The sequence below is a fragment of the Neopsephotus bourkii genome, unplaced genomic scaffold (genome assembly GCF_033783945.1).
Source record: "Neopsephotus bourkii isolate Nb327-2 ecotype Australia unplaced genomic scaffold, CSIRO-AGI_Nbou_v1 NB_1558, whole genome shotgun sequence".
In the NCBI taxonomy this organism is placed as follows: Eukaryota; Metazoa; Chordata; class Aves; order Psittaciformes; family Psittacidae; genus Neopsephotus; species Neopsephotus bourkii.
In genome coordinates, this window is record NW_026902034.1 from 178,769 (window position 1) to 199,601 (window position 20,833).

General features: G+C 42.6%; 1 protein-coding gene across 2 annotated transcripts; it reads left to right on the forward strand.

The window, feature by feature from the left end:
• Positions 1-11,814: 11,814 nt before the first annotated feature.
• Positions 11,815-20,561, forward strand: TP53INP1 (tumor protein p53 inducible nuclear protein 1). 2 transcript variants are annotated; one of them, XM_061371042.1, is made up of 4 exons: positions 11,815-12,286; positions 12,782-13,130; positions 14,764-14,797; positions 17,126-17,287. In XM_061371042.1, exons 1-4 carry the CDS (start codon positions 12,175-12,177, stop codon positions 17,141-17,143), a joined length of 513 nt encoding a protein of 170 aa, XP_061227026.1. In that variant the 5' UTR covers positions 11,815-12,174; the 3' UTR covers positions 17,144-17,287. The 2 variants fall into 2 exon arrangements, with proteins under 2 accessions (XP_061227026.1, XP_061227025.1); XM_061371041.1 differs by lacking the exon at positions 14,764-14,797 and having other exon boundaries at positions 11,816-12,286; positions 17,126-20,561.
• Positions 20,562-20,833: the final 272 nt, after the last annotated feature.

The window sequence follows — 20,833 nt, forward strand, 5'->3', positions numbered from 1 at the left end:
GTCAGTCCATGGTCTTGGTGATGTGGAGATGTATGCAAGTGTCAATGGGCACCAGCAGCATGGTGGAATGGTGACATGTCTCCTGTTTCCCCTGCAGTACATCAAAAAGGGAATAGCTGCTTTGCAGAGTAGATCCAAGTGGATTTGTTCCTGACTCCGTGTTGCCTGTCCCGGTGAACCTGCACGTTTCATCCAAACAGCATGGTCTCTTTGAAGTGTCAAAGGGACCACACGAATTGCCCAAGACTCACATCCTAGGACTTGTTCTCATGAAGTTCTTTGATTTGAAGCCAATGATAAGTATTTTGACTGGTATGATTGTCCCTTCAAAGTCATTGTTTTAACTAATACCATTTTAAACTTTGTCTTGAACACCTTGAACAGCCACATTGTGTTGCTACAGAGTACAAGAAAAACCTGAAGTTGGTGCTGACTGGGACAGAATAAAAGGATTTCCATTTCCAAGGCGAAGAAGCAAGTGAACAGCATGAATAAACAAGCAAGTCTGAAACAAAACAAACACTCATCTTCTGGATGATCATGGAATACACAGATGAAAAGGTATCTCAAGAAGTCATCTGTACCATCCCACTCTCCACAGATGGATGAATTTGATCTCTGTCATTCCTGGCTAAATTTTATCTGATCTCTTTTTAAAAAGATTTATAATCCCCAGGCAATCTAGCTTAATGCAGCACTAGCCTTATTTTTAGAAAGTTTTTCCTAATGTCTAACCAAAGTCTATTTCTGCTGCAATGGAATGTCTTATTAATCTGCAATATCTTTATTTTTAAAGACTGCTCTCAAATTTCTGTCAGGTTTCTCTTCACTAGAGCCAGCACCCTGTATTTCTCCAATCTTGTATTTTTCTAGAGCTTGGATCATACACATTCCTCTCCTCTGTAGCCTGATGTGTGTTTTATCTCTCTGGAGCATGGCGCCCCAAGCCAGGCCTGCTGAGCTTTGCCAGTACTGAGAAAAGTGGAAGAATTACTTCATGTATTTTATAGCCTCTATTTATATTTGAACCTCTCAGTATGTAGTTTCCTTTTTTTGAAGGAGTATGCAACCTCCAGATTATTTCTGCAGGGCTGCTCCCTACTCATTTGCTCCTGAGTCTGTATTTTTGCAGTGGATTATTAACCAGACATGAAATCTTGGATTTCCTCTTCTTAAATAGCATCTTATTTTTTTTCTTCACTAGCAATCCCAGCTGAGTAGTTAACAAACGTGACATTGCCCACTTCAGTATTGAGCTTATATTTCATCCTACTTTCAAATTTCTGTAAGTTTCATCATGCTGTTTTGTGCCTAGGATCTATAAACCTCCAGCTTTGTTCTAATTATAGTTTTTGGAGCCCAGGTACAGTATGTTCATGTGCAGCCTGCATGTGGCCCCTTCACTTATCCTATTCCAGGTGCAGTGGTATGATTATAGCTGTTTGACCTGTTGCACCATTGGAAGTTCAGCTTGTCCTGATAATAGTGCAGTTATGTTTACTGTCCTTGCAGCTCTGCAATTACATCTCATTACAACAGCTTAATTATTCAGGCACTGACATTTGAGTGATGATGTGTCTAAAATTCAGGCACAGAGAAAAACATTTCTTTCGACTTCAGTGTTTTTTATTTAGCTCTTCTCTTGAGCTGCCTGTTTTCTCACAACACATTCCCCACTCTGTCACAACCAGTCATGATGTTTTTCCAAAACCCCTGGAAGACACTCTAAGGCCCTGCTTCTGCCAGGAATTTTTTTATGAAAAACATTTCTAATACGTGAGCACTTCCACCACAGCAGAGTGAAAAATGTACCTTTAAAATACCTCAGGTAGCATGTTTTGGAGCAGTAGCACGAGTGAGGCAAATGGCTCTTAATACATCAGCTGTTGGGGTTGAGCCCTGGGGGGTACCATGTGCTTGGATACTGAGGGCATCACTGTCAAGCTGTCACATTCTGTCGCACTGTCACTCGCAGCCAAGAAAGTGCTGGTTTGTTGTATATTTTAGGAATTGAAGCATACTAACTTACTTTGTTTTGGACCTCACATCAGCTGAACCATCAGCTGGAAGAATACCCCAGGAGCAGCTCTGCTTCACCTTATCCAAGCACCTTTCCAACAGCTTACAGCTATTTGAAAAGTTCTTAGACAGCCTATAGTAAAAAGGGTTAAGCACAAACAACTCTCTTGCATCATCCCAGTGGAGTGCCTGACTACCTGACCACATCCTACCTATGAGGAACTTAAACAGAGTTATGTAGTCTGCCCACAGCCACACAACAGGTTGACTACTAAATCTGGAACAACAGGTCTCCTGCTTTAATGGCTGGACAAGACAATCTTGCTGGCAGGTTTTACTAAAATCTTTGCTGTCATCTGGGGAGTTATATTGTTATGCAGGGAAGCTAATCCTTGTTGTGAACTTTCCCAGACTGGAAGGGCATGTGGCAGGATCTGCCTCTTGCCTGGAGGCTTCATTAGCACAAATCTTGCAGAGACTGGGACCTCATTAATTCATTATTGCACAGAGCCAGTCTTAAAATGCTATCTGAAAAGAGCTCTTCAGATGTCTGTAATTCCAGATTCTGAGCTGCAGCGATTCAGTACACAAGGATGATGCTTGCACCTGGCTTCTATGAAGCGCTCAGCCCACAGAAGACAGGAGTCCTCCCACAGGATTTATTCATTCAGCAGAGCTCAGCTGGCACAGAGTCCTGGTGTTCATCACGTCCAGCCTAAACAAGAAAGGAAACCTTTCAGTAAGTGCTTGGGATCCCAAGTCAATTCCTCCATGTATGAACTACATATACACAGATACTGTAATACACTGGATAAATAATTTATGAAATACACAGAAACACCCCATATATACTTGTATATATACCATGCTAAAATCAGGGTTGAACACGCAAGCTAAGGCCATTTGGAAGTATCAATTTGCTTTGTTGCTAATGCAGTGCCTGAGACCTAAGAACAGGAATGTCTTTTATCCACCATGTTCACCTCAGTCTCTACTGCTATAGACATTGTTTGATCTTCTCCTCAGAAGTATTTGGCTGTGTTTTTTAATGTATTGGGACTGATCTATGTTATGTTGAGGAATGCTGGACTCAGTATTTGAAAGAAACATCCATGGCTAAAAAAAATAACACCACAGAATCATGGTGTGTGGCTTTGTACTCTGCAAAAACTAAGAGGCCTTTCAAGAAATAATAGTAATTTGCAATTGGATGGAGTCTTAAAGCTGAAATTTAAGCACATCCAAGCATCTGATGTGATTCATATTTCTTGGTGCTAAAGTTCTGTTGCTGATTCTTTTGTAACTCGTCACAACAGAACAAAGATAGTGCTCACTATTTGAGGAAGATGAATCAGTGGCAGAGCTGAAAGGAAACGAACGGATCGCTGGTGAGACTAAAAATGCCTCAGAGATGTGAACGCTGTGTGTCTGCTGACTCTGCTGTTGTGCAGCAAAATTCAAGGAAGAGTTTTAAGCATGGCTAGCCACACAACAAAACACACTTTGGGCTGACAATTTAAGGAAGAAGCTGCCTTGCACACTGTAATTCCCACATGGGGTAAACCACAGATAAGGTACAGACAGAAAACCCCACTTACTTCACTGAACATTAACTGACAGTCATTACAAAGATAAATCCAGCATAGGAAAATAAATTATGGCACCAAGGTAAGTTCCTCCTAAACTCGGCCTGTAGTAGTTGATCAAGCAGTCTTGCCTATGCTTTGTAGGGTGCCCATCATGCTAACATCACCACAGGAAATAACGGACAAAAAAATTGAGGAGTTAAGAACCATGGTAATAACCCATTAAACATCCAAAGCATGTAGGAATGTCATAAATGTAACAAATGCATATTCAATGCCATAATCAAAAAATCACAGGTCATTTCTCCTTTGGATGATACGAACATTTAACTGTCTTAGGTGGGAAATGTGCCTTTGGAAAACCTCTATAATCTCAGGGAAAAGAAGAAAACAGCAGAAAAGCATGATTCTTGCTTGTACAAAGAGGTACAATAGGGTCTTTTATTATCGGGTGCCGAAGGAGAGGACAGGTTCAGGCAAGAGCAGTGATAATATGCTGGACTTTTTCTAGCGCAAAGGACAAATATGGATGAGGACAGACAATCCCAATGGAAAATGTCTGATAAGTGCCTCTGGGCTCAGGAGAAAAATCATTCACGTAATAACACAAGAAGAGGCATCTGCCTCTCTCCTGGCTGGCACTGTGGGCTGAGGCACCCAGCACACTGCAGACCAAGCTAATGGTCCAGGTAGTGTCACTGAAGGTGCTCTGGTGAAAAGCAGAGTTGTTCAGAACACAGAAATCTCTGCTGGCTTCCAAGAGGATTTATATTTTGACAGAGTGGAGGAAAAGAGCTCAAACTGTGGCTAAAGCTTACCATTATTTTTCTTAATCTGCCTATGATTTACAATGGCTTCTCGCCAATGACAATTTGAAGACAGGGTTATACCTGGTTTTGTTCTCGAACAATATGAAAAGCAGGAATTGCATTTTGACAGCTTCTAGGAAAAAGAGGGGGTTTTTTTCTAACAAGGACTCTTTGCTGAAAAGGACAACAGGTTGAATGTTTTAAGATAATAGCTCTTCCACAGAAAACCAAATCCCTCAACTTTTTCAGTCTGTTTTGGAGGATCATATCCAATAATGTCTGCCTCCTTGGATCTCGCTCAGCCAAATCATGAGGCTCCTAGTCATGTCAAAATTGGATTCTTGAATTTGCTGAGCTCATGCTCTAGAAATAAAGCATAAGGTCTCCAACACTTGTTTTGCATAAAAGTCTGGAAAGACCTGCTCTTACTCAAAATCTTAACTTGCTGTTTGGGAAAACAGCATTAGAAACTTGTGACTCACAGCAGGAACAATAAATCTGGTATCTTTAAGCCAATGTTGCAGAAACCTTTGCACTAACTAAAGTGAGGGGAAGAAGACCAGAAAAGGAAGTGCCTGTTTTCATTGAGACTGATGTTTAAATGTAGAAGTCCACTTCAGAAAAGGGACTGACATTTGTGCAAGGACACAAATGTGAGACTGTGCTTTTTTAAGCTTGGGTCTGTTGAGACTGCTTGTGCTTTAAACAACAGGTTTCAAGTGTTTGTACCTAAATTTGGGCAGAAAAGCTTGGACTCTTTTGAACAGCAGTTAGTATCTTTTCAAAACAAACCAAACAAAGCCAAAACTGTTTCATTGTGGTTAATCATAAACTTCAGGCATTTTTTAAATTATAACACCCACCCCCACCCCCCATTTCTGCATATTGCATTGAGGAGGACAGACCAAGACCTATCTGACAGCGGTGATCTTGTTGAATCTCGTACCATGCAGCACTGGACTTTCTGCCACAGCCAGATGGAAGCCATGGGGCAGAAGGCATCAGACTTGGTCTTCATCACAGTTAGGTTCAGAACATCAGGTTTTAATTGAACATGAAACTGAAACTTTGGGTTTCAGTGACCTTAAACCAATGACACGCTTATCAGGAAAGGTGAATGGTGTGGAGGTTCCTGTACAGATATGCCAGGTTTACACTGAGTGGAAACAGTGGATTTGTTCGTGTAAATCACTCAGGGTGATAGCAAGTGGTTTGTTACACATTGTTTGGAAAGAATTTGTATTTATCTTTGTCTGGAGGATCGATCTTCTCCAAAGTTTACATTATTTTTTCAGCCTGTGCAATCTCTGTTTGGCATCATTCTCCCTCCTTCTACTCAGTGTTTCTAATGCAAAGATCTGCATTCTCACCTACCATTTAAACAGGCATGTCTGCAGAGTAGGGCCTCTTCAAGAGGCACAACACATGGCAGTGCTTTGTTGTAAGTTCAATGTGCTCATTGTAACTTGCAGGTCTTGTCGTAGGAAGGTCAGTTTTTCTGTACTCCATGGCTAGACATACATTGTGCCTGCTAAATGCTGCTGTAGTATTTCATCGCAGTGGGAACCCAGACAATAGGTCATGCCTTGCATTAATGTGTAGGATGTTGAAAAATCAATGCGGTTCAAATAACAGAGGACTGCTGTCCAGGAGCTTACTATCCCTGTGACACTCAGAGCACTCTGGGTGCACAGGGAGACTTTTGCAGGCACGGCAATGGCTGTGCCATTAAGCTGCCACTGAGCACACAGTACAACAGACTCTCTGCTAACTCCTACCAGTAATTCAGAATTGTGCAAGGGCACACATTGTTGGAAACATGAATGGTTCCCCTGCTCCAGAGATCAATTCATCTTCTTTTTGTTCTGTAATACAAATCTAAAAGTCAAAATCCTCAAGGGAAGGCCAGTCTCTGGGTCAATCTTGGTGCCCAGCAAGCCCCAGACCAAAGTGACTGCATTTCTTTTGCTGTCTGAGGGTCTGATGTAACAACCATTAGAATCAATAGAAAGGTTAATTGACTTGAAAGACCTTGGATAAAGCAACTAAGGCCACAACCTCCACCATTGCAATCACCAGAAAATTTGTTGACCTCAGTGAGTGCATGATGAAACACCCTCTTGGTCAGCAGGTATTTAAGTCCACACGTAATTTATTTCATTTTAAACCATTCATATGCCTAAGTAGTTCTCAGATCTGGAACAAAAGCATGCTGGTTGCCAGGGGTAGAGGAGCAGCTTTTAGATCTGCCCCTCTCCTGCCAACAGTGATGCGATTTGGAGGAAAAAGTAAGCAAGTCCATTGTTTCCACCATTTTATAATGACAGGGAATTAAGGCATACATGAAATGAAGAGGAATGCAATCAACAGTACAACAGAAATTGATGCCACAGAAAGAGGAGAGCTCCTATCCCTTTAATTCCTTCTCAGGGGAATTTAAAAAATGTAAAGACTGGCTTTTTAACTTCATTAGGAGGCTGTGACTCAAAAACAGCCCGAGCCTTCTGAGGGCTTGCCTACACTGGGAAAGTTCATTATGTTAATTGATTAACACGTAGTGCTTAATATAACAGTCAATATAAACAAAGACTACTATGTTTAACACTGGTTGTTGTTGTTGACCCAAGCTAACACAGCTGCCAAACATGACAGTTCTTGTCTGCACTAATTGCTTTGTATCGCCTTAATTAACGTGTTCTAACACAGTGTAATTCTGCAATACAGAGAAATCCTTTGGGGCATTTATTCTGTGCATTTAATTTTCTGTCTCGCCTATCTTGAATTCACAGATGTGCTGCTTCTGCCATCTCCCAGCCGCCTCCAGCTGTGGAGCCACTATCACTGAAAATCAAAAAAGACTTTGTAGGCTCTTGTATGAGTTGCTTCAACTTATAAACTGAAAGTTCAATCAGACATTCAATCAGTTTACACCCCCTGATAGTGTCGGTTAAGTATCTCATCGTTCAGGAAGGGTCAGCTTAGCCTAAAAAAGTATCACCAAATACCAGACATTTGAAAGGCCTTGCAAAAATACTGCAAGTTGTCCACCTGGGCAGTTTGTCAGCCAAGTTACACAGCCTGTTCCCAACCAGAAGAAGCCACTTTGCAGCGTTCCCCCAAAATGTACTTTCCCCATTTTGTTTTACATAGAAAAGCTTTGTCCTCAGAAGAAGAGAGGGATAAAACGTGTACAAAAGAAGATGTTACTAAACACTGAGGATAAAAGGTCAAGAAGTTTATCTGGACTCCCACAGCTACAACACATTCAGGCTGTACACCTTGTATTTTAGTAGAAAATGTTATTGCCTGTTACAAATCATGTCACTCAAAACTACTGAAACCATGAAAATTCCTAAATTGTTAAGATGTGTTGCATGTAAACTGCTGTTTGGTTACACAGCACACATTTGTTTCAGCATCTTCCAGAGGACACAGATATTTTCCCAAACAGCATTTGCTGCAGTCTGAAGCAACAATATTAACTCTCTGATGTATTCAGAGTTATATTAAGTGACTGAAGGTGTGCAGCACGGCTACACCAGCTCTTCTGGACTGTAATTTCACTGCCTGGAAATTCCTTTATTATTAGCTGCTCATCACTCCAAAGAGCGCTGCATTTATATGTTCATTGTTCATTGCCTCTTGTCTTTTCCTTAAAGAAAAACAGGGAGTGGATGGGGTAAGTGATCTAATGCACAAGTCTTCTAGGACTTCAGATGTCTGACTTGGAAACTTTACAGGTCAACTAACAGGCTTCAGCCTACTGGACCTGCAGTCCTGAGTCCAGCTCTGGGGAGCCAACACAAGAAGGACAAGGACCTGTTGGAGTGAGTCCGGAGGAGGCCACAAGGATGATCACAGGAGCTGCAACACTTTACTTATGAAGATAGGGTGAGAGAGTTGGGGTTGTTCAGCCTGGAGAAGAGAAGGCTCTGGGGAGACCTTAGGGCACCTTCCAGTGCCTAAATGGGGCCTAGAAGAAATCTGGAGAGGGACTTTTTACAAGGGTATGTAGGGATAGGACAAGGGGGTAATGGGTTTAAATTAGAAGAGGGCAGATGTACATTAGATATTAGGAAGAAATTCTTCACTGTGAGGGTGGTGAGGCACTGGCACAGGGTGCATAGAGAAGCTGTGGCTGTCCCATCCCTGGCAGTGTGCAAGGCCAGGTTGGATGGGGCTTGGAGCAGCCTGGTCTAGTGAAGGTGTCCGTGCCCATACCAGGGGGCTGGAACTGGATGATCTTTGCAGACCCCTTTCTACTCAAACCCCTCCATAAATCAAGATGGTGCCTATTTAATTACTAATTAATGTCCATCTTTAACAACAGCATTAATAAGCGGTTTATCCACTCCAGTCTCCCTGCTCCCAAGCCTGTAGCGGTGAGGGGCACGCTGGGCGGGCGGGGCCACGCCTCCCCGCGTGCCTTCCCGCCCGTCACGTGCGTTAGCGACAGCCGCCGGCGGCGCCGATTGGCGGAGGGGTGGGGGGGGGCGGGGCCAGCGCGGCAGGTCCGTCAGCTGCGCGCCGCGGCTCTCACAACAAAGGGCTCCGCGGGTCGTGCTGTGTGGGAGGGTGCGGAGACTGGAGCAGTGCGGTCCAGGTGGGTTTGGCTTTGAGGGGCCGGGGCTAAGGTTGGGCACGGTGCCGGTGTCCCGGCTTATCACAGCGGGGTGTAGCGGTGTCCTGTGGTCTGAGCGCCCGGGAGAGGCGGTGGAAAGCAGCCGCGGCGGGGTTCCCGTCTGCGTGGCTTCCATCCTGGCTTGTCCTCCTCGGGCAGCTCCGAAGCCCGGAGCGTTTTCCCGTTTTCTTAGCCGGTAATCGCGTCCCCCCCGCCCAGCGGCTGGGCTGGGCTCTGGAGCTCGGACGGATGACCCGTTGACTCCGCCGAAAGCGGCTTGTTGGAGCCTCCTGGCGGCATGAACCGGCTGGGGGGAAGGCACCGGGCGTCCGGCAGCCAGGAACTGCAGCGGAGGCTTCAGGGAGTGTCTTATTTTCGTTTCTTTTTTGCTTGGCATGCGCCCCATCTCCTCTGCTGGGGCAGAAAGAAAGAAGTGGGTTTGAGTGTTGTTTTTTTTTTAGTACAACGTTATATTGACGTGCATTGGCTATATTACCTCTAACATCCTTTTCATTCCGACTGTGGCTGAGTCAGCTGTTTCTGGTCCCATCTTTTCTTGCAGCTGATCGTTCCTGTCTAACAGCCGGTGTACCTCTCTTTGGGCCTCTGCCTCGTTTGCCTCCCATTGATAACAGCGTTCCTGCTTGGTCCTCGTCTGGCTTGTGCAATAGCATGCAAGTGTGGTACTGCTAAGGGCATTTGTCCAAAAGGATGTGGGAACATCACCCAGTTTCTGAGTGATTCAGATGGGTTTTATGGATCCTCCTTGGAGTGGGGGAAGGAGATTGGACAAACTGCTTGTGATGTACAGAAAGGCATTTATGGGTCAAGCTGTGGTTTGTTTAGCTTATGTTCTCAGGAGCAATTCCACTACAGGGAATTGTGGAACAGGAACAGCGGTCTCTCACTTGTTAGAGGTTAATTATTTCATGTTGTTATGATGCCTGTGGAGCCTTAATATAGGAGTGAGTTCTTGTCTTGCTCCACTCTATGCACAGAACAAAAAGGCAGCTTCTGCCTGAAGGTGATTTCCAGCCTTGGCCTAAGAAAGAGGCATCACCACCACTGGTCAGCAGTTATGCCGTGGCTTGCTAGTCAGCCTAGAGAAAAACTGAACTTTTTTGTTCCTGGGCATAGTGCCAAAAGAGAGATAACTGGAAAGCTGTAGGCTTTAAGCTTCCACTTAGAGTCTATATCCTTATCCGTGGCAAGTTCTGACTGTAACTGAGGCTCTCAAGCCTTCTCAAGAAGATGCTTGGGAGCACTGTAGGCATTTGGCATTTCCTTGGGTAACTCACCCAGAGCTTAGCAACCTTAATGGTTAAAAGTGTTTCCTGCTAGTAACCACTGAAAATTGAACTTCACTGCAGCTAAAAGCCACTTCTGCTTGCTGTGAATGTAGAAGAAGGGAATAAATGTTTGCCTCTTTCTTCACATAATTTACTATTGTCAATTTTTATTTTTTGAGCCTGTTTTTTGAACTTTATCATTTTTCTTTACACTTCTGATCTTTCTTGTGGCTGTCTTGGAGAGCCCAGGTGGCTCATGTTCAAGTGTGGTCCTGAGAAGGCAGCCTTTAATCTCTGCTGCGTTTGAGCCAGTTGTTCCTAGTCTTGTATTATCCTGTTGAAGAGCTAGAGTGCATAACTTCCTGAGTTACACTGTACCTTTTCACATTGCTTCTGAAGACTACTCTGAATGCTACCCCTGTCCTTTTGTGCTATTTGAATGAGGAGGTAGCTTGTAAATGTCTACATGAGCAGTACTATGTGGAGCAGGTGCTTGTCTTTGCATTGAACAAGTAGGTAGTGGGGTCTGGTGTCCTGCAGTAACGTGATGTAGCAGGTCAAAATGATCCTTTGGTGTGGCCTGAGTTATAGGATGAAGCAGGGTGTACTGGCCTTAAATAATGCTCTTTATGAGTTGTATCTTAGCTAGACTTGTCTAGTATAGTGTGTCTTACTCCTTTTCTGCGTGCAGACATTCATGCCCTCTTGCATGTGTATCTTCCCTATTTAATTATTAAGCAGGTATTTAATGTGTAATAATTCTGACATGCTGTAGTAATTCAAATATTGCTATAGTGGAATTGTAGTTAAATCAGTGAATATTTTTCATGTACAGTGTTTCCTTTTTCACCTACTTTAATGGCTTCTATTTATTGGCTCACGCATAAATATTCAAAGGCTGTGAGCATGCACGTCTGCATGCTTGAATATTCAGCTTCTTGTACTGATGGGATTTTTCATCTTAACTGCCAAATGCAGAGTTCAAGCTTATGGTGACTAATTACATGTAGATAATTAAGTATATGAGTTACTTTTCCTTGTTATTTAGGCTTACCATACATGACTAGTTGGGCACTTGCAGTGAAAAAGATCACACTGGAAACTACGTGGTGTACTTTGAACAGTACATTCACTACTCGATGAAGGTGGGACATGCCTTCCTACTGTGTTAACTTGCAGGCAGTGTCCCTGAGCTGTGTGCAATGGGAGAGACAGAACACTGCCTTGGGCACCTCTGGGAGCCCTCACGGGAGTCCCTGGATAAGGTGTGAGGCTGTGTCAATGGAGGAGATACATTGTCTAGAGAAGAAAGCGGGTGCCCTTTGCATCTCTCTGACTGTGAGGAAGACAGGCAGGGAGCCGAGGGAACACCTATGCAGTGAGCATGTAGCATATAGTCCTCTCCTCCCATAACAGAAGGTGGGAACTGAAACCTGAGCAGACCTCTGCTCAGGGAGGAGAATCAAGAGGAAGGCGCTCAGACCCAGGCTTTTCCTGTATAAATGTGGGGAGGGAATGGTGAATGCCAGTGAAGCTGCCTTCCTCTTAGGCAAAAATGCTTACTGGTACCTCAGACTGCACTAATGAGGGTTTTTAGTTTGTTCTCTAGGGGTGTTACCTGGTGCTTTGTCATTAAGACCCTTGTCATTGGTGGGTTGTGTTTTTGGTTTTTTTGCAGGTTTCACATAAACTGTTGACCAGACATGCCTCTGCATGTCCTGTACCTAAGCTGATAAAGCATCTATGCACTTTAATCTCAAGTCTATGCCACTCTGCTAGTACAGTGTGAGCTGTGCCTTGAACCTTGGATATAAAGACCTACCAGCCAAAGTCTTGTTCCTGCCTTAGTAATGTTCCAGAGGTTAAATAACATGCTCATGGGAGAGATTGATAGCCTATCCAGCCAAGAGCCAGAGTTCAGTGAGAAAGAAGATGACGAGTGGATTCTGGTTGACTTTATAGGTAAGATGCCTGTCAAATGTAAGCTCTGCCTTTGTTCTGCTCTGGCTATTACTTGTTTTACTTCCTTATAAAGACACCAGTAGCTTGGAAGAAACTTTACCTGCATAAAATGAGTGTAGATTAGTGTAGGGTGTCTTCCAACCAAATGTACTAAAACATGTTATGTAAACTGATGAGAAAAATTATGTCAGGCTTATAAGCATGACACAGGCTTCAGCAGAACCACTTGTACAGATAAAATATATTTGACTTATTATGCAATTGTATTGCTTTGCTGATAACAGTTGTGTTGCATGTCTGGCATGGCTTATCAGGGAGCAACCTTTGCCTCTCCCCGGCTTCTAAAAATACAAAAACTTGTGTATGTGCTAATAGGGTTTTGTTTCTGTTTCTTTGTTTTTTCTGTATCCCATTGTTGACTCTGTGCAACCGTGTTGTTATCAACCTCCTGCGGTCAACAACCTCCATGGGTTCCTCTGCACTGGCTAATGGTAGACACTTGCACTAACTGCTCTGCGGAGGAAGCGGACATCGCCGAAGCGTCGGACGCAGATGGCTCGCCTGCCTTCTCTTGTTTACCGTCTCCCTTGGAACACTTTCCAGAGGCCAGCGAGTCTTGCTTCATCCAGTTTGAGTCATGCCCCATGGAGGAGAGCTGGTTTATTACCCCTCCCCCATGTTTTACTGCAGGTGGATTGACCACTATCAAAGTGGAAACCAGTCCAATGGAGAACCTCCTCATCGAGCATCCCAGCATGTCTGTGTATGCTGTCCACAATACTTGTCACAGCCTTAATGAGACTGGGTGTGGAGATGAGGAGTTTCACAGCCCAGGTAGTCCGAGGTACGTCCGACTTTGCTTGTCAGAGAGCTCTGTTGCTGAAAATATCTGGTTTCTACTTGATCAGCTTAGACACTTAATACTGAATTTTCCAGCTTATTTCCAAGCAGGTGAATAAAGCATGAATACTACACAAGGTGGGTAGGAGGGTCAGGGCTGCCCGCCTGCTTAGAAAAATGTTACACAAGATGACTGTGTCAGGATTCGGTTGGGTTTGCTGTTTTGACACTGCAAGGAATATTTATGGAGCCTGATTATTCCCTGGCAGGATATGCTTTGATCCTGTTGAAACTGGTGGCAGTTAAAGCTCATCACATGGATTTGGAAGCACCTTGCTCTCTTCCTGGCTATGTGTATTTTTTCAGAACTTTAAATAACAGTCTCTCCTGAGATGGAAAATTTTACTTTAATTATCCTGACAGGGGAGTCTGGTTTGGTTTGGGTTATTTTTTGTTCTTCAGGCTAGTGGTAGATTAGGACAGGATTACATTTTCCTACAGGTTCCTTGTGGAACAAAGCAAACCAAAATACTCCACAAAACTTGCTCCCCTTGAGGTAAAAACGTGTGCTGCTAAGTTCTACTTTTAGTGAGGCGAGAAGTTGTGCTTATTTGAGTCCTAAAAATCTGGCCATGGGGGAATTATTGCAGAGTCATGTTTGCCATGCACTGCTTCTCTGCTGTCAACTGTCCAGTATATGCGGCTATACAAGTACAGCATACATAGATGTATACAATAGAGTATTTCTTTACTTTATGACTCCATGCTTAGCCATGTGTTCATTGATTTGGAAATAATTGGGCGTTTTATGATTTCCTGGTTAATAACAAAGACTGACTTTTTGTCACATCTGATGCTTACCCTTGGAAACAATTAAAAATAAATTGTAGTATGCTAAGCTTTCTTCTGCAGGAGAAAATGAGTGTAGTGCTAGAGCTGCTGTAGGTAGATGCCCATTGACTTTTCTGATCAGCTCCTTGCTATGTTTAAAGTTCGTACTTCAAAGAAACGGGTGACTTTGAGATGACATGCTGATGTATAGTATTGAAGTATAGTGATGATACCATTCATCTTAGAATGGGGATTTGTACAGTTATGTGGAGATGGCAGTTTGTGGTGTTAGGCATCAAGGGTCAAGCTTAACTTAAACTGGGGGAAGTTAGGAGTACGCAGCACCTTTTAAAAGGAGGGTCTGAAGGAATCTGCAAATGCACTAGGCTTTGAGGCTTACCCTAGTGAAAGACAGTGGTTTGCAGTGAATAGTAACACACAAAGTTGGGTACTGACTTCTCAGTGACTTGAACTGGGGATCCTGGTATAAATCCTTTTGGAGAAGAATGCTCTCTTACATTATACGGTACAGTCGTGCTGCTTTAACTTGTCAAGAAGCTAAAGTCGTGATGAACTTAGCTGGTGTGTGATAAGTTTCTTCACACTGAATTCCGTGCACTTGCTTCATCAGAGGATCTAGGCTTTTGTATGTGTTATTTTTGGTGGCAGAACCGGGACAAGACTTAAGTCTAAAGCTAAAGTAGGCTACAGAAACTGGGAACATCAATTACACTGATAATGCAGTAAGTTTCAAAAGCTGTTTTGAAGTCTCTAGTGGTTTAATGGTTGGCCATTTAACATTGTAGGGCCAAGAAAAGCTGCTTAAGGCACACTGGCACAGTAAGTACTGCTGTTTTGGGACAGTGCTTTTTGTTTGATCAGGCTGCTAGCAACGCTGCTTCCTCTAGAGCCTTGTCTGCCAAAACAATACTGGTTTTAGGACTAACCTTTGTGCCAAATGACGTTACTTGATCAAGCCTAACTACATCTGCTTTAACAACCCAAAATGCTAAGTGCGGAAAAAAGTAATAAAATATTAATTGGGATGGGGTCTGAAGCCTTTAATTTGTCTTGCAAGGTCTGGCTCTGTAGTGCAACTAGCAAGACCTGTGTGCTTTCTAGCAAAATAGATGCCAGGTGTGCAACAGTGAATGTATGTAGCAACAGTGAATGTATGTAGCAGCAGTCTGGCTTTAGGTACAGCCCTTCTAAAATCAAGTTTTGATAGTATTGTAGTACAGTAACAGGCTCATTAGGCCTGTTCTTTCAGGGCTCACTAGTGCCAGGCTACCAAAGGCAACCACTAAGATAGCAAAATGCCATGTTTTGAAAAAGCATGTGGCCTTTTAGCTAATTCAAACCACCTCTGCTGTCCCACTTCCACTCTAAGATGACAAGTAGAAGAGTGTTGCTTTGTGAACTGGTGCTGGCAAAAAGTATCTTCAACCAGCAATTTTAAACCAGTTTTTCCTCCACAGAAGGAGGAAATCTATTTGTTCCTTTTAAATTCCTTTTGAAGCAAAAGTGTGTTGTATAAACTCCCCCATGTTCTTCAGGTTAGTCATGTTTTTTTGTAACAAGCAACACCACTTCATATTAGCAGTTGATGCTCTTTGCTAGCTAGTAACATGCAGCAAGGGCATGCTTAGGGAATAAAGGATGATTTCCTGTGTGTCACAGCTCGTCTATCTTTCTCATCCTAATAAGTTTGGTGTGGTTTCCTAGCTCTTTAAGCTCTCCCCAGAAAGGCTTCACTTGGAGTTGCACTTCCAGCACTGATTGTAGTTAAACTGTTGTAATCTGCATAGAAAGTACTTACAAGGCATTGTGAATTGATTTGTGATGTGTTATTTGCTCAGTTCTTGCTTCATAATACAAGTGTTAAGTTTAAGGACAATATCCAGTGAATGAACAGGAGAAAACCAGCATGTCACACATGGCTCTTCTGGAGTCTGTAGGCTTCAGTTAATGTTAAGTTACCTAAGGAGCCAAAAGTAAGTGGATTTGGGTGTTTAAAATTATAGAATCATAGAAGAGCTGACAGAGAGTATTTAGCTCCAGTGTAGGAGCTGAGGAAGCAGAAGAGCTCACTTCTCTGCCAGGCATCTGGAGCCCCTCAAGAGCAAGGTTATAAGGGTGTACTATGGGCCTGGCAGACCAGAGACATCATATGATAATTGAAAATTAAGTTCTTCCAAAAGAAACTCCAGAGTAGTCATGCTAGAACTGACAAGCAGACTTCCCAAGAGACCTCTTGGTCATGCTTTAGCAAGCTCCTGGTCTTGTAGGCATCTTTTCTGAGCACCATTGAGTTGACAGCTTAGTGACTGTGTCCTGGGTGGGGAGAGAGAAGGCAAGCAACTCTGGTGCCACTGGTCTCACACCAGTGTGGAGCTCAGACTTCAGATTTGCTTTGCTTTCTAAAACTGCCAGGCTATCTTTAGCTTTTCTTGGGAAGTTTCAGGAAACACCAGTGATTGTTCTGTCAAGTAGGGAAGTCCTTTCTCAGTATGTCAGTCCCTGCTTGCATAGGCTGCTGGTTTGTTTTTCACTAGTGCATGATGGAGGAAGGGTTTGCCAAAACTGCTGACTTTCTGCTCATGAAATCTGAAGGGCTGGTTGAGGAGCCATCCTTCTGAGTTATTTCCTGTGTGTGTCACAACTGGTCTATCTTTCCCATTCCTCTGCACAAACATTGTTTAGATTTATTTGTATGGCTGGCAATCCAAACATGCTTTTATTGGTGTGCTTCTGTTTTCAGGCTGAACCACTTATGTTCAAGATGACTTCTCTTAAACCAAACTTTGCTTAGTGAGCAGCTCTAAGTCTTCTAAAGCTGGAGCAGTGTGACACACATTGCCTTACATTTCTGATCGATGTTGCATTCTGGGCTTAGGGAGGCGGGGTGGGGAAGGAAGGGATCAGTGGTATGAGATACCAGAAGTCCAAAAGTGTGGTGCCCTCACACAAAAAGTGAGTTAGCACTACACACTGCTTACCAGTGTGGCTTTCCTGGCTTGATCTCGCCTCAGCCCAAATCTCTGTCCAGTAGAATAAGAGTGCTCCTTTGAAATGCTGAAAGTTGATGTCCCTGTTCTGCCCTGTATAGTTTGCATGTCTTTCCAATGCTCCTCAGTAATGGCTGATACCTGGTTGTTACGTTTCTAGACTGGAAGCCCAAAGTGAAATGGGGCAGCGTGTTCACTGCTACGTCACAGCTCTTGCTACTCGTTCAGCTTTCCTGGAAAAAACCAAGAGCTTTCGTCCTAGCCACTGGATAAAAGAACATAATGAAAGACAATATCTCAACAGAAATGGTCTCCGTCGCCAAAACCTCACCAGGGATTGCCACTCTCGGCAAATCAAGCACAATGGACTGTTTGTTCACCAGCCTTGCCAGCGTCAGTTCAATTACTGATGGCTCTTGTGGTTTTAATCTATGGTCTAATTGTTTTTTAGGTTACTCCTGTTTCCATGCGTAGGTAAGTGTGGTCAGTCTGAAGCTGATTGTCAATCCCTCCAACACAATTGTAACTAGAGTTGCATTTTAAAATGATACCTAAATTTCCAAACATCTTGCAGCAAGTCCTGAACGTTGGTGTTAAATATCAGTGTCTTAGAAGCCTATCACTAAGGTAGTTTGTGTGCTGTTTTATAAACTATGATGTATAGGTGGGTTCTTAGTTGGTCTTTTAAAGAAACTTAACTGAGAAGGAAATCAGTTACATTTTATGTTAATCAAAGTGGAGTTAGAAAATTTGAGGTTAGGTATATTCTTTATGACCAGAACTTGACAGCTTGTGTATCTGTCTGTATTCAGCATATACAATTACTTGCTAACAAAGGCATACTATAGCTGCCAGCGGGTAGCAATGCTGAACTGTTACAAGAAGGACGTCTAATGTAAATTGCCTTGTACTTACTTGTGTTAGTGGAGTCTGTGTAGGTGTGTTGGGTACTTGGTATGGGTATCAGAAAGGGTTAAATGTCCCCCCCTAATATTGTTGCAGTAGGATATGGCACTGGTGTTACAGATGTAGTACCTCACAGTGGAGTGGAAGGAAAAGTGGGCCTATGGGTTAAGTGCAGATGCACAACACAGAGCTGAACTGGGTTTTGCTTGGTGCAGTTTGGGTTCTTATTCCCTTTCTCTTATTCTTTCTGTCTTTAAAAGATGTATTTCCCCTATCCCATTTCATTTAATCTCTAGTCTACTTAGAGGAAAAAGGATGGTGTATTGACTTCTTTTAATCCCACCAGTAGCTGGCTGCTCTTTAAAGAAGTCAGGCTGATTGATAGCTATTTCTGAGTTGCTTATTGCTGTTAAATTGTCTCATATTTAGAGTAGCTCAAAAGCAGCTAGAAGGAAGGTCTTATTAGTTCAAATTTTCTCCCTTTTCTCTCTCTCTCTCTCTAAAAATGAAGTCCCAGTTCATTGTGACTGGAAATGAAGGGTGGTATGTGGCAGGGATAAGAGGATGCTGAAAAACAGTCTTGCAGAGCTAACCACAGAGATAACAGGGTGTATAAAAATGGAGATCGGCAGTGTTATTCCCTTAGCCCACTGGGGGGCAGAAGAACAGGATAGCAATTCCATGGGCAACAGGAAGAAAAGCCATTCAAAACTAACAAGTAATTTTCTTAAGAACCCTGTACAGCATGTTTTGGAAGTGGGCAGGCACTTGAAAAAACCCAGAAGGCAAAGTTCACCTGTTTAGTACACACTCTTTGTTAACAGCAGCCATGTGGCATGCCGAGCCCTTATAGATCAATTTGGGAAGTAGACTAAATGCCTATGGAGGTGAGGAAGCAGAAACCTGCACTGAAGAAAGAGGAGAAATATCAGTAGGTTTATCCCCCTTTCTGTCAGTACTTAATGTACTTACTGGTTTTAACTTGTGTTTAGTGCCTAGGGCATTAAAGTGTTAACATTACATTCAACGATGTCTTCCAGTAGTCCTTATACAGAAGCTAGTATAAGGAGTCGTGTGAGGAGTCCTTAAAATTAGATTGATAATGTGAATTATTCTAGACCTATGAAGTATTTTAAATTCAGCCAAATGCTTCAAATTCATTGAAGCCAAACCCCAACAACTTGGATTGACCTTGATGTAACGGTACTGTTGCATATTCTGCAGCTGGAATTGTTGTGGAACATGCTTAGTATACAGGAAATAGCACTTATAACTTCTGTTTCACTGCAGATGTGCTGCTTCACTGCGGTTAGTTAAGATTATTGCAAGAGGATGCTGACAGATAGTTAAGTGTGTAAAAGCAATAGGTGCTTTCCTGGATACACTAGTCTCCTTTATTTTATTTTTTTCCTAAAATACATTAAATTCACACACACAGTGAAAGAAAACAGAATTGGTCACATCATAAGTTTCAAAAATAGGGATTTTTGTTAGTGTTTTCAGCAGTATGTGTCTGTGTCCATACAGCAATTCTTTTGTGGTGCAAACACTCTGGTTTGCAAATAGCTGTAGTTTCACCAGTCTGTCATCTGTTCACGAATACTCTTACTTGTCTCAGATTGTCTGCTTTTATCACTCCAGCTTTTTACCCAGTTTAAACTTCCTTCTCACTGCCAACTTCCTAGCTCAGGAAAATTCCTCTCTTTCCTGTATTTTTTTTTTCTTTGTATAAAAGTAACTACTTTCCTTCAGCTTTAATTTTCTTAAAGTGAAATGAAGGAAGTTCACCTCCCTGTGTTAGAAGGAGTTAAGTAATCCTTTAACTCTTGACAGGGAGATGGGAGTTGAGAGTATAAGGCTCCCACGCATTACAGTGAGAGCCTTGGACTGTTCTGCTCAGTAGGTAAGTAAATGCAACTTTAGACTGCTCCTAGAATTGGGAGATACTGATCTTTTTATACTACATTACTAGATGCCTTTCTGGTGATGAAAACCTATATCTTTCAGGATATAAACTATTTTGTTGCACAAAGCTGTGCTTCTCAATTTGTAATATTAGACACCATATTATTGTGTGAGATAGTACTGCATCAATGGCTTTTTGATAATGTGGTTTACGTATTTATGTTGGTCTAGCCCTGTTTTGTGCCTGGAGCTATTGGGCAAATAGATTTGTTTTGGTTTTCTGTTTTAATAGCAAGCTGTGTGGCTTCTTATGGTTTTTTGACTTGTATTAAAGTGTGTGTTCCTGTAAAAAGCGGAGGCCTTGCACTGTCTTATATTGATTGATATTCATGAATCTTGCTGAAACTGTATTTTTGTATGTACTGGTCAATAGGCAGATTTGCATTTTAAACTGTGCCTTCTACACAGCAAACTTGAAGATTCAAAAGGGACATTTCAGTTAGGATTAATACTGTACGTCAGTCTATGCATATACGGCAGCTTCTTTCCAGAGCCACATCTCTATTTGTAGCAGTCCTTTTGATATGGAAGAATGTCTGGCTCTTATTTTTAATAGTTACAACACAAGCTGAAAAACAACAAGATACAGCACTTTGCCAAAAAGTAGCATTGCTTAACCAGTGTGTATTTACTAAAGTGATCTTCTGTATTTTGCTTTCATAGTGCATTCTGCACATTGTGGGAAACATGATCTTAACTCTCAATAAAAAATGGCCTATTAAAAATTGTCAGTCTGTTCTTTTATGTTGTGCGTCAGTCAACCCAAATGACTGAGCGCCTTGTTCAGGTGTGGTAGGTGCAAGTACTGGTTATACTGAGTATACAAGTACTGACTATACAGGTACAAGCTAGAGAACGTTTGCCTTTAGCACAGAAGTTCTCAGAGAATCAGTGTGCATTGCTGATCAAGTGATGATGTTTAATTAGTGTTCCACACTTCTGCCAGCTGCTGTGTTTCCTGATCCACATGCGGAAGTGCCGCAGGTGAACAGATAAA